The 13,849-nt window shown below is 39.5% G+C and overlaps 1 protein-coding gene across 1 annotated transcript in view; it reads right to left on the reverse strand.

Moving 5' to 3' along the window:
- The window catches only part of TTN (titin), a 240,899-nt gene that overhangs the window by 14,038 nt on the left and 213,012 nt on the right, over window positions 1-13,849 (reverse strand). Inside the window, exons 265-286 of the mRNA XM_051623291.1 lie at window positions 13,425-13,721; window positions 12,733-13,320; window positions 12,330-12,632; window positions 11,889-12,185; window positions 11,157-11,444; window positions 10,770-11,069; window positions 10,375-10,677; window positions 9,926-10,231; window positions 8,004-9,770; window positions 7,614-7,910; window positions 6,766-7,053; window positions 6,375-6,674; window positions 4,221-6,287; window positions 3,830-4,132; window positions 3,448-3,753; window positions 3,063-3,353; window positions 2,648-2,947; window positions 2,241-2,546; window positions 1,709-2,014; window positions 1,334-1,615; window positions 448-1,041; window positions 70-357 (exon numbers count right to left, since the gene is read on the reverse strand). Coding sequence (XP_051479251.1) covers window positions 70-357; window positions 448-1,041; window positions 1,334-1,615; window positions 1,709-2,014; window positions 2,241-2,546; window positions 2,648-2,947; window positions 3,063-3,353; window positions 3,448-3,753; window positions 3,830-4,132; window positions 4,221-6,287; window positions 6,375-6,674; window positions 6,766-7,053; window positions 7,614-7,910; window positions 8,004-9,770; window positions 9,926-10,231; window positions 10,375-10,677; window positions 10,770-11,069; window positions 11,157-11,444; window positions 11,889-12,185; window positions 12,330-12,632; window positions 12,733-13,320; window positions 13,425-13,721 — 10,377 coding nt within the window. The remainder of the gene's footprint in view (window positions 1-69; window positions 358-447; window positions 1,042-1,333; window positions 1,616-1,708; window positions 2,015-2,240; window positions 2,547-2,647; window positions 2,948-3,062; window positions 3,354-3,447; window positions 3,754-3,829; window positions 4,133-4,220; window positions 6,288-6,374; window positions 6,675-6,765; window positions 7,054-7,613; window positions 7,911-8,003; window positions 9,771-9,925; window positions 10,232-10,374; window positions 10,678-10,769; window positions 11,070-11,156; window positions 11,445-11,888; window positions 12,186-12,329; window positions 12,633-12,732; window positions 13,321-13,424; window positions 13,722-13,849) is intronic.

A 13,849-nucleotide genomic window follows, 5' to 3' on the forward strand; every position in this document is an offset into this window, starting at 1 on the left:
AAGAGAAAAGAAATCACATTGCTGATTTGACATTGGCAATCACTGACAATTATTCTCATAAATACTTACCAAGGATTATGACCTTTAGTGTATCAGTAACTGTTCCAGTTGTATTTTTCAGTTCAAGTGTATACTCTCCAGTGTCATGTATGGTGGTCTCACGCACAGTTAATTTAGCCATTTTGGCAACGGTCTCTATTTTGATGCGTTCTGATTCTTTTAGTTTAGAACCAGCAAAGAACCAGGATGCAACTGGAGGTGGTCGTCCTTCAATTGGAATAGTTAGCTCAATGGGCTTGCCAGCAGGTACATGAATTGTCTTCTGAGGTATTCCAGCAAAGTCAATTGTTGGTAGAACTAAAAACAGGAAATAATTGATATTTTATATATCCATTTTTTTAATTTGGTGTAAGCTTCACCATGTTATTTTTAACAGTAGATACCTACCTTTTTGGTCTTGTACTATCACTGCTGTGACAATCTCTCGTGGTTCTGACACGCCCTTCTGATTTTGTGCTCTGACCCTGAACAAGTACTGTTCACCTTCATTAAGAGAGATAATTGTGTGCTCATAGACGTTAGGCTTCAGTGTCACTACCTTCAACCATCTTTCTGTTCCAGCTTTGCTGGCCTCTATAACATAGCCAGTCAATCTGCTGCCACCATCATGCAGTGGTTTCTCCCATGCAAGTGTAACAGTAGATTTAGTCGTGTCGATCACTTCGAGTTTTTGTGGTACCATAGGGACATCAGATACTAGTACTGCATCAGATGTTTCACAAGCTTCACCAATGCCATAAATATTTTCTGGTAGTACTCTGAAATAATACAAAGCTCCTTCTAGAAGTCCAGTAATTCTATAAAATGTCTTGCTGCATTTGGTAGTGACAGTTTTGTAAGCCCTCATGGAAGCTTCACGTTTCTCAATTATGTAATTGTTGACTGGCGCTCCACCGTCAATAGCTGGAATATCCCAAGTAAGTGTCACAGAATCCTTTGATACTTCTTTAATTCTCACTGCAGCTGGTGGACCAGGTGTATCTAAAACAAACAAATTTGTTTTCCTTTTGTATCCTTCACAATCAATGACTGATCCCAATTTAAAAAAAACAAACAAACAAAAAAAGCCTGAACTACTGAGATGTGATTTATAAACTAGCACAGCTTTAGAAACTATGTATTTTCCTTTGGATTAGATTGTTTCTCTGACTTGCCAAATGTTCTCATGCTATTTAAATGGCAAACTTCCTTTGGAAATGAGTGACTTCCATATTCCTGAGCAACATGCACTATAAATGATGTAATGCCCATATATAATTATAGCAGTACTTACCATACACTTTTACAGAAATAGTTGCAGATTTTTTTCCTGATTGATTTTCAGCCTCAATGATGTATTTTCCAGCGTCATACCGATTAACTTTATCCACAATAAGCAGAGTGTAGCTGTCTGTAGTATCAATAATAGCTCGACTTACAAGGTCAACACCCTGCTTGCTCCAGGTGACTACAGGAGCAGGTCTGCCAGATACAGACACCATTAGGCGTAGGGAACCACCAGCTCTGACTGTAACTGTCTTCCTCAGATCATCAGCAAGCTCAAGCTCAGGTATTTCTGATAAATAAGAAGCATGGAATTAATTAATCTTTTAGTAGTTCTAAAAGAAAATATAATTATTCCTTAAAGTATACATTGTCTTCAAATTACCTATTCTTTCCACAGGTTCTATTTCTGCTGATGATTCACTAAATTCACTCATACCATTCACATTTGTAGCAGCAACTCTGAATTGGTATTTCTGGTTTGCTTTTAGACCAGTCACAGTGAACTCTGTGTTCCTCAGAGTAGCAGTTGTATGTGGTCGATACCACTGTTCAGTACCTTCTTCTTTCATTTCAAGAACATAGCCTAGGATGTCAGCACCACCGTCATATGTGGGCTTTGACCATGCTAAACTTATGCTGTGCTTAGTAGTATCCACAACTCTCGGAGCTGAAGGTGGTGCAGGAGTATCTTTGAAAAAGAAGAAAATGCATTTTACAGTTAAAACCAATTTCTAATCAGCTAGTGTCAGGAAATTAATTTAAAATCAACTATAGCTGCTTTTAAGTTCATTCTAGGACTTGCTAGTTCACTGAGATAATATGTGGCTTTGTTTCTCTTATTCAAGCTATCCATGTGGGCTTATGCTCCATTATTATAAGTAAATATTAAAATAATTTTAAATGTGGTAACTTACATGATGGTTCTTTACATAACATGTATTGTGAAGCTTCACTAGGCTCGCTGTTCCCAGCAGCATTCACTGCAGTGACACGGAACTGGTACTGGCTGCCTTCCATGAGACCAGTGACTTTCAGTCTGGTATCATAAACAGTGTAATCTCTGTTCACCCGTGTCCAACGCAAACTTTTCCTTTCACGTTTGTCCACAAGGTAGTCCTTAATCTCGCTGCCACCATCTGATTCTGGTTTTGTCCATTGAATAATGATATGTTCCTTGCCAACACTCACTTCTTCAGGTGCACCAGGCTGTGTTGGGATAGCTGGGGGTTTTTAGAGGTGAAAAAATATTATTTAACAAATTTTTTATCTCTGAGAAATATTCCACAAATTCTGATGCAGAATGGAAGGCAGTAACACTTACTGAAAGCATTCCTTGCAATCACAGGTTCTGATTCAAGTGGAACACCTGGTCCGTATTTGTTGACAGCTCTCACACGGAAGATGTATTCATTATTTTTAATAAGTTTAGTTACCACACATGATAAAGTCTGGCATTCAGCCTCAACAATAACCCAGTGAAGTCTGCTGGTTTCACGCCTTTCTACAATATAGTGAGTGATTTGTGCACCTCCATCTTCTTCAGGAATGTTCCATGCTAGAGTACATTTCTCCTCTGTTACTCTGCTAACAGTGATTTTGCCTGCACATGGGCCAGGTGAATCTGGGTAGAGATGAAAATAAGTATTGTTATTAGCAGCTATGGGAAAGTGTCTCATTTAAAATAATGTGGGATTTTTTTCATATACTAATATGAATATTAATAATGGGATACATACCGAGCACTTTGACAATAACAGAAAGTTGTTTCATCCCACTGGCATTTTTAACTGTTAGAGTATATTTTCCACTATCACTTCTGTCACAGAACTTGATAATTGCAATGGCTCGTTTGCTGGTGTATTGCAGAGATATCTTTTCGCATAGATCCAGTTCCCTGTCACCTTTAGACCAGAAGACTTTTGGTTCTGGTTTCCCACCAATGGCTGCATCAAGAACAAGATCTGATCCAGCCCGAATGGTCACAACTTCTCCCTGCAGTCTGGTATCCAGTTCAGCCTTTGGTGGTGCTGTCACAGGGAAAATTAAATGAAAACCAAATTACATTACAGGACTAAAAATAGAATATTATGGTTTTAATCATTCCAAGTTAGTATTTCTTACAGTATTCATCTTTGCATATGACAGCACCAGTTGATTCAGATCCTTTGCTAATCACACCAGCAGCATTCTTTGCTAGTACACGGAATTCATAAGCTTCATCTTCACCAAGAGCTGTCACCGTAAAAAAGTTTTCTGAGACAATGGTGTAATTGCATTTCAGCCAGCGTCCTTCACCAGATTTGCTATATGGTTTGCGTTCTATAATATATCCAATAATTTTGCTTCCACCGTCATAAAGGGGTGCTGACCAGCTCAGTGACACTGTAGATCTGGTGACATCTGTTACTTCTGGTCTTCCTGGTGGATCTGGAGGAATAAAACAGAAAAATTAACACCACAGTTCTATTTTAGCTTAAATAACAACTCTAAAACTAATACTTACCAACTGGATTTTGAGCCACTACAGGTCTGGAAGCTTCACTAGCTTTGCTAACACCTGCAGCATTTAAAGCATAGGTTCTGAATTGGTATTCTAGGCCTTCCACCAATCCTGTGACTTTGTAGTTGCATTCACAGCATGGCACTTTGTTTTCCTTCACCCAAAGGATCGTATTGCGCTCTTTCTTTTCAACCCAATATCCAATGACTTTGCTGCCACCATCATGATAGGGTTCCTCCCAGCGAATAGCCATGGCAGTTGCAGATACAGAATAGACTTCTGGCCTTGAAGGTGGACTTGGTGGGACTTAGAAAAAAGACGGAGGAAAATGCTAGTTATTACCAATACCTCAGTCAGAGGAAAATTTTTAAAAATTGAAAAATGTTCCACTTACCAAATGGATGCTCAGCAACTACTGTTTTTGATTCAAGAGGTTTGCTGACACCAAATCTGTTTTCTGAGCTTACTCGGAAACTGTACTCCTGGTATTTTGTGAGATGAGTGACTTTGATCTGTGTACGTTTCACACTGGAATTCACCAGCTGCCATGCTGTTGTGCCAGATTCACGTTTCTCTACAATGTAGTTTGTAATGTCACTGCCACCATTATCTTCAGGTTCTTTCCAGGTCAACACACAGGATTCAGAAGAGACAGATGATATTTCAATCGGGCCAGTGACAGGACCTGGCCTTCCTATGACTACCACTGTGACAGTAAATGTTTTGACACCAGCAGTGTTTTCAAGTGTGAGGTAGTATTTACCAGAGTCACCTCTCATACTGTCCTTTACAGTCAATGTGGTTCTGTCTTTTGTTGTCTTGATGGTTACTCTCTCAGTTTCCTTCAGCCTCATCTCCTCAAGCTTCCATGTCACTTTTGGAGCTGGACGCCCACTGATTGGTATATCAATAGTAAAGGTGCTTCCAGCCTTGCATGTTATGAGCTGTCTGCTTATTCCACTGAGATCTGCTGTTGGTTCAATCTGTGGCTCCTTAATAATAACAGAAGAGAAAGCTTCTCTTGGTTCACTGTAGCCAGCATCATTCTTTGCCTTGACCCTGAACTCATATTCAGTGTTTTCCACAAGGCCTTCAACAGTGAAAGTAAGTTGTTTGGTTTGTCCAGCTTCAATCCAGGAGTCAGATCCTTTTTGTTTCATTTCAAGAAGGTATCCAGTAACACGGCTACCACCATCATGATCAGGTTTAAGCCAAGCTAAAACTACAGAAGATTTGGTTGTATCAACAATATCTAGTCTCTTAGGTGGAGCGGGTTCTTCTGTGGCCACAACTGGTTCTGTTAATTCACAAGGTTCACCTACACCATATTCATTTTCTGCTGACACTCGGTAGTAATATGGCACACCTTCTGCCAGATCCGTGACCTTAAAGATTTGTCGAGTGCATTTTGAACTCACCACTTGCCAGCTACGACGGCTTGCTTCCCGTTTTTCCACAATGTAGTGATGGATACGTGACCCTCCATCCAGAACAGGAGCATCCCACATTAAAGTAATGGATCCTCGAGTCACATCTTTAAATGTAATAGGACCTGGTGGACCAGGCGTGTCTAAAACCTTGACAGTAAATGTGATAGACTTACTTCCACTGTTGTTTTCCACAGTAAAAACATACTTGCCAGCATCATTTCTATTGCATTCCTCCACAGTCAATGTACTGAATGAATCAGTTGTTTGAATGTCAGCACGCAAGCCAAGATTAGCATCTGCCTTGGACCACACAGCAGTAGGAACAGGTCTTCCAGAGAAGGCAATAAATAGACGAATGCTTGCACCTGCTCTTACAATATGAGTCTGCTTGAAGTTTGCATCAATATCAATTTCAGGTGCAGAAAGCCTGTCCACAGTTTGGACTGAAGCAGGAACTTCACAACTTTCTCCTTTGCCAGCACCATTGACAGCACTAACTCTGAATTTATAGTGTTCTCCTGGTTCCAAATCAACAATGGTGTATTTAGTAGCAAGAACAGTCTCTGCATTGACTTTCTGCCATTCTTCAAGATCAGCTCTGCACATCTCAATGATATACCCAATTATTTCCATGCCTCCATCAAAAACTGGTTTGGTCCACTCTAAGCTTACACTAGTCTTCGATGTATCTGTCACCTTTACAACATTAGGAGCACTTGGTGGACTGACTGGTTCTCTACATTTAATCAGCTTTGAAACATCACTTGGAGGTCCAACTCCTGCAGCATTTTCAGCCATAACATGGAATTCATATTCATTGCCTTCAATAAGGCCGGTTACTCTGTATCTGTTCTCAGTAATGGGCCTCTTACTGAATACTTTAACCCAGCGCATGCTCTTCTTTTCTCTCCTTTCTAGAATATACTCATTTATCTCGCTTCCACCATCTGATTTTGGCCTTGCCCATGTGAGTGTGATACTGTCTCCTGTTACATTGGTAGGTTCAGGAGTTCCTGGTGCATCAGGGAGAGCTAAACAAAGAAAAAAAAAAAATCAGAAAAACACAATGGTAACTGCAATTATTTCTACAGAACAAGAAGTAAGATTACAGAACTTACTGTAAGGTATTTGTGCAGTAACTGGATCAGACTCCAGTGGTCTGCCAGCTCCAAATTTGTTCACTGCAGAGACACGGAACTGGTACTCATTCCCCTTAATTAATTTAAGTGCTGTGTAGCTGCAGGCTTCACATTTATCTTCAACTAATGCCCAAGCAATCCTGCTGGTTTCACGTTTTTCAATTATGTAGTGGGAAATAGAAGCACAACCATCATTGGCCGGAGGTTCCCACCATAACGTGACCTTTTCTCCAGTAATATTTGTGAATCGTATTGGTCCACCAACTTTTCCTGGTGTGTCTGCAATTTAAAGGTTCAGAGTTCTCGTTTACTGGCACTTATAATAAAATACTATTTTAGAAGAGCATTCTGATAGTGTTTAGTGCAGTACCTTGTACTCTGAAGGTAATATCTTCTCGTTTAGTGCCTGACGCATTTTTGGCTTCTACTGTGTACACTCCACGATGATCCCGGGTAGCATCTCTAATGAAGATTGTGCTATGTCCAATAGCTGTAGTTATTTCTATATTCATCATTTTCTCAATCTCCTCACCATCTTTAAACCATGTCACTTTAGGTACTGGACGTCCCTTGATTAGAGCTTTAAGTCTAATGCTCTCTCCAGCTTTAACAGTGAGGCCTTCAAAGTGCTCAGGGCCAAACTCAATTGTTGGAGCAACTAAAAAAAGAAAAATATCATTCAATTCTCATATAGTTAAGTACCTTTTCCTGATATTCTTTTTAATGTACTAATTAGGAAAGATAGTTATATACAGAATTCTTTAAAATTACATTCTCTAAAAAGCAGTTACTTTATGAACAATACACTTATTTTTTCCTGTAAGCACATAGTGCATTATATTAATAGGTGAAGGACACCATTAATACATGCTGTTACAGTATGCCAAGATACCTGAAGCACATTTTCATTTCTAAATTATTTGGTGCATCAAAATATTACAGTTTATAATTTCTTTCCAACTTTGCTGCTGCTGCTGCTTATCCAACACAAATGTAAAGTGCCATGTCTTTCAGCAACTGATTACATATATCTACCAGATTTTTGTCTTTAATTTAGGTCCTTCCACCTTGGACTACAAACAGAAGTGTTCTGAGTTGACTGGAAGGACCTCAGTTACACATTCTTCCCCCCTTGGCCTCCCATTTCAAATCAGTACATTCTGAAGCTATAGCTGGCTTCAGTACCCAAATACAAGCATATTAAGAAATAGGTCTTACTGTTTTCATCTCTGGTCATGATGTAGCCTGAAGACTGTGAAGGTGGGCTGATTGTACCAACAGCATTTCTTGCAAGCACTCTGAATTCATATCGGTCTCCTGAACTGAGTCCTGTAACTGTATATTGGCATTCACTGACATCAGTAAAGTTACACCTGAGCCAACGGTCTTCACTTCCTTGCCGTTTCTCAATGCTGTAGGCCACAATCTTGCTTCCTCCATCACGCAGTGGGGGGGTCCACTTAAGAGTGACTGTTTCCCTGGTGACATCTATGTAATCAGGAGTACCAGGTGGGTCTGAAAGGAAAATAATTAATTTTTTTTTTATGACTACTCACCATAGTCTACAAGAATAAAATTTGGTTGGATAGTGATTGATCATTCACTCACCCACTGGAGAGACTGCTAAAGTAAACTTGCTCGGCTCACTGGCTCGGCTTAGACCTGCAGTGTTTTCAGCATATACTTGAAACTGGTAATCCAGGCCCTCAAGCAGTCCAGTAATCCTGTATTCTCTGCTAGATATTAATGCAACATTAACCTTCTGCCACAAAATACTGTTTCTTTCCTTCTTTTCAACATGGTATCCAATAATCTCTGAACCACCATCATAAACAGGAGCATCCCAAGATATGGTCATTCCATCAGCAGTTACGTTGTATACAACAGGCTTGCCTGGGGCACCTGGTGGTCTAAACTGATGTTTTGCCACAACATCTGCTGAGACAAGAGGTGGGCTTACTCCATATCTGTTTTCTGCACGAACTCTAAACTGATACTCAGTGTCTTTAACAAGGTTTGGTACTTTGAAAGTTGTTCTTGCAGCACTTGAACACACCAGCTTCCAGTTAATTTGTGAAGTTTCTCTCTTCTCAATACTGTAGCCAGTAATTTCTCCTCCCCCATCATCTTCAGGAGCTTCCCATGACAAAACTACACTATCTGCTTTGATTTCATCTAGTCTTAAAGGTCCTTTTGGCTTAGAGGGAGGGCCAAGAGTGATGACAGTGATTGTGAATGTTTGTCTGCAGACTACATTATCAAGAATTAAGGTATATTTGCCACCATGCTCCTTTTTCACATTCTTGATGCTTAAGCTTATCTTGTTTTCAGTTTTCTTGAAGCGAAGATGTTCAGTTTCTTTAAGCGGCAAATTGTCCTTCAGCCAGCTCATTGATGGCTTAGGTTTACCTTTATAGGGCAATTCAATGTGCAGGTTATGTCCAATTCTTACTGCAATTTGACCTCCAGGAATATCAGAAAGGTCAGCTTCAGGTGTTATTATATGTTCTTTCACTGTAATGGGTCCAATAGTAACACCATCACTCTTTCCTTTTTCATTTTTAGCAAAAACTCTGAATTCCATGACAGAAAGCTCTTTAAGTTTTTCTACTTCAAACTCACAGCTCTTGCTTGTGCCTGCATATGTCCATTCTTTTTCTTCCTGAAGTTTCTTCTCAATAACATAGTCTGATATAATGCTACCACCATCATAGTCAGGTTTGCTCCACTGCAATTTAACAGAAGTCTTTGTAGAATCTTTCATGGCTAGGTCTTTTACAGGTCCAGGTATGTCTGCAGCTTTCACTGGTTCAGGTGTCTCACAAGGTTCACCCAGTCCAATTTCATTTTCAGCAAGAACACGGAAGAAGAAAGCAGTCTTCTCTGACAGGTTAGTTATCTTAAAGGTGGTATGAGAACATTTTGTTGTTACAGTTGACCAGGCCCTCTTTGTAGCATCTCTTTTTTCAACAACATAATTTGTTATTTCAGAACCACCATTAATAAGAGGTGGCTCCCATACTAGTGTAACTGTGCCACGAGAAACATGCTTAAGCTGCAGCTTCTGGCAGGCAGATGGTGTGTCAAGTACTTTTACATTAACAAATGATGATTTTGCTTCTCCAACTCCATTTTCAATTGTAAGAACATATTTTCCTGTATCATTTCGGGTAACTTGAGGAATAGTAAGTAGTGTAGATGATTCTGTGTTCTGGATGATATATCTTTCATCAGTTGCAAGATTCTTGTCACCCTTTCTCCATGTGACTGTTGGAGGAGGTCTTCCTTTGAATGGAATCATTATTTGCACATCTTCACCTGCTTTAGCAACAATAGAGGTCCGGAGAGCAACATCCAGATCAATCTCTGGTGCCACTGTGGAAATAAGGAAAAATTAATAGTGCATACCTGGAATCTAAATTAAGAAATGCTTTGAAAAAAAAACCAACCAACCAAAACAAAACGAAAAATCCCCAACAACATAAAAACCACACACACACAAATTTATAGAACACTGAAAAGTACAGTACCAAGAATATCTTTAGCTTGAACAGGTTCTGTCATTTCAATAGGCTCTCCTTGTCCAGCAGAATTTATAGCAGACACACGGAAATAATAATTAACACTTGGCTGAAGGTGGGATACAACATACTCCGTTGTTCTCACTTCTCCCTTAGTACTGACTACGGTCCATTCTTGCTCTTCACCTTCCCTTTTCTCCACCACATAGCTAGTAATTGGACTTCCTCCATCATAAGCAGGTTTAATCCAACCAAGAGTGACTGATGTTTTGGTTGTATCCACAACCTTCAGCTTTGTTGGTGAGCCTGGCTTATCTGTAAGTTTATGGGGGGAAAAAAAAACACAAAAGCCATAGTTACAATAATTGGTTAGTTGATTACATTGATGCAATCCCATGCTAATTTCTTATTCTCCATTCATTTCTAACCAATTAAAAAGAATGCATGTTGTATCTTACCAACAGGATCTGTGGCTTTGTAGAAGTCAGAAGCTTCAGAGAATGGACCTTGTCCAGCTGCATTGACAGCACAAACTCGGAAATGATACTCGCTGTTTTCAGTCAGATCTGTTACTTTCTGTCTGGTGTCCCGAATGGTTTCTTTAGTAACTTTGAACCAACTGAGACTCTTCTTGTCACGCTTCTCAAGAAAATATCCTGATATTTCACTGCCTCCATCAACAGTGGGTCTATTCCAGACAACGGTCATAGAATTCTTGGTTATCATTGTGACTTCTGGTACACTAGGTGGTCCAGGTGTAACTGAGTAAAAAATAAATATGTTCATAGATCAGTACTACTTAAAAATAACACACAAGACAACTCAGTTCCGTAAGTTACTGTATGTTTCTTACCAAACGAATTTTTTGCTATAATGGGTTCAGACTCCAGTGAATCACCAACTCCAAACTTGTTCACACCACGGACACGGAACACATATTCATTTCCTTTGATGAGTTTTGTTGTAGTTACGATACAACCCTCCAGTTTCTCAGAAATTAAAGACCATACAACCCGACTTGTCTCCCGCTTTTCAACAACATAGTGTGTTACAGGTGCACCACCATCATCTGCTGGTGGATCCCACATTATTGTAATCTTTTCAGCAGTGACTGTCTTAAACTGTATAGGTCCACTTGGGGGTCCTGGTTTGTCTGTGGAAGGCAGAAGAAAGAAGATGTTAAGTATTTATTACTGAATTATTGTTTAATAGTATACTACAGTTGTATCTTTGGACATACCAAGTATCAGTACTCTGACATGGGCTGATGCTGAACCCATGGCATTTTTCAATTTTAACTCATAGGTGCCGCTGTTGAGTCGAGTTGCATCCTTGATGAGTATAGAGGCAAATTCTGTTGTGTTTTCAATAGACACTAGTGCACTTGTTTGTACCTCACTGCCATTTCTGAACCATTCAATTGTGGGTATAGGCTTGCCTGAAATGCCTAGTTTTAGCTTAACTGAAGTTCCCGCTTTGTATTTCACTACTTCTGTGTATTCTGGTGGCACATCGATTTCAGGTGCACCTTGAGAAAATATAAGAGTAAGTTAAAACCACTCATTTTAGACTTGTACTTAATAAAAATAATAGTACATTTAAGTTAATAGTACAGGCATCTTACAAATACAGATCAAAGTAAAGACAGCATGTATAACCATAAACCTAGAACAAGTTAGAATTAATCCTACCAAGGAAAGACAACCACATGTACAAATATAACCACTTTGGCCGTGGGGCATGGGCAGACTTCTGTTGCTCAAAGAATAAAGATGCTATAAAACTTTAAAAATGCAGATACAGACAAAAATGTTAATTATAACCAAATAGCTCACAGTCAGTTAAGCTTATTGAATTAATCACTGTAAACTAGCATTTCATATTTAAAAGACCATGGTTCTACAAAACAGTGTCGCCTTTGAGCTTCCTAGTACAGTGAAATGTTACCATTATATCATTGCAAAGCACTTACCATATGTATCAACACATGTGATAGGACCCACAACATCTGAGGGATTACTAATGGAACCAACGGCATTCTTAGCAAAGACCCGGAATTCATACTGGGAATTCTGTGTCAGACCAGATACTGTGAACTGAGTGTCAATAACATTGGTGAAGCTAGCTTTTGTCCATCTGCCATCTGGAAGATCACGCTTTTCTACAATGTATCCAGTGATCTTGCTACCACCATCAAATGCTGGCTTCTGCCATGACAGAGTGATAGCAGTCTTGGAAATATCTGAGACACGAACATTTCTTGGTGGTTCTGCAGTAGGAAACAAGAATATTCTTAATGAATAACAGCTTTTTTGGATATTGGCTTACTGTACAGGATACAATATCACAACGGGAAAAAACCAAAACCACTACTTAAATGGTAGGGCTTCTTTGTGTTTTAGGGAATACATACCACAAGCATCAATTGCAAGTACTGGATCAGAAGGACGACTTGCTTTTCCAACACCAGCTGCATTTTCTGCATAAACTCTAAATTCATAGATAAGGCCAGCACTGATGGTGGTGACTTTGAAGTGAGTTGTGCGAATGAGGGTCTTGTTAGCCTTCTGCCATAATATGCTATTTCTGTCTTTCATCTCTAGGTGGTATCCAATGACTGCACTGCCACCATTAGTGACTGGTTCATGCCATCCAACAGTAATACTCTCTCGGGTGACATTCGTGACCCATGGTGTGGAAGGAGGGCCAGGAGTAGCTGATGATATCAAAAAAAGTGATCAATTGTTAACAAAATAACATTTTCAACACCAGAGCATTAAAACATGGATGTACCGTGTGAAAAGCATATTACTCACTGTAAGGAAGCTTGACAACCACACATTGTGAGTCTATGTGATCGCTGATGCCAAAGCGGTTCTCGGCTTTGATGCGGAATTGGTATTCCTCTCCTGTTGTGAGCTTTGTAACTTTGATAACAGTTCTAGCAACAGTTGTAGACACTTCAGACCAAGCAGCAGTACTTGTTTCTCTTTTCAGTACAATATAGTTGGTAACTTGACTTCCACCATCATAAGCTGGTGGCTGCCACCTGAGTGTTACGCTCTCTTCAGTGACGTCGCTAAGGGCAACAGGACCAACAGGAGGACCTGGTCTATCCAGCACAACAATATTAACAAATGATTTTGTAGTGCCACTTGAGTTGGCAGCAGTAATGTCGTATCTGCCAGCATCAGCAGCCACACTTTCTTTAAGGTTAATGATGAGGCTTTCTGCAGTGGTTTCTGTGTTAAATCTCATGGTAGGTTTCAGTGGAACACCATCTCTAGACAATGTCACCTTTGGCACTGGTTTTCCAGAAACTGGAATTTCAACTTTCAGATTTGATCCTGCTCGAATATATACAGTGTTATGAGGGAAGCCCTTCATGTCAATCTCAGGAGATTCTGAAAAAAAGAAAATATTTTTAAACCATTAAAAATATTCTCTCTTTTTATACATTAATCTAATTTAATGTGCATTAACTTTTTTCTTATGTCAGGAAGCATACCTAATTGTTCTTTTACTGTAACAGGGAGCAGTAGTTCCTTAGGATCACTTAAACCAGCTTGGTTTTCTGCAGACACTCTGAAGAAATAATCAACATTCTCCTTAAGACCATGGACAACATGATGAGTTGTCTTTACAACTGCACACTTGACCCATTTTTGCTGTCCTTTCTCAAGAGCTTCAATGAGGTAGCTCACAATTCTGCTTCCACCATCATGTTCTGGTTTTAGCCATGAAAGAGAAACACTGTCCTTTGTGACATTTGTTACACCAAGTTTTTCTGGTGGGCTGGGTTTTTCTGTGAAAAAAAGTGCAACAGGTTAAGCAATATAGCAAGCATTTACTTTTTATATTAGCAACTACACAGGAATGCCATCTGGATTGAGACAGCATGGTTTTAAAAGTATTTGAATATTACAAACTTTT

The sequence above is a fragment of the Apus apus genome, chromosome 6, assembly GCF_020740795.1.
Source record: "Apus apus isolate bApuApu2 chromosome 6, bApuApu2.pri.cur, whole genome shotgun sequence".
Lineage (NCBI taxonomy): Eukaryota > Metazoa > Chordata > Aves > Apodiformes > Apodidae > Apus > Apus apus.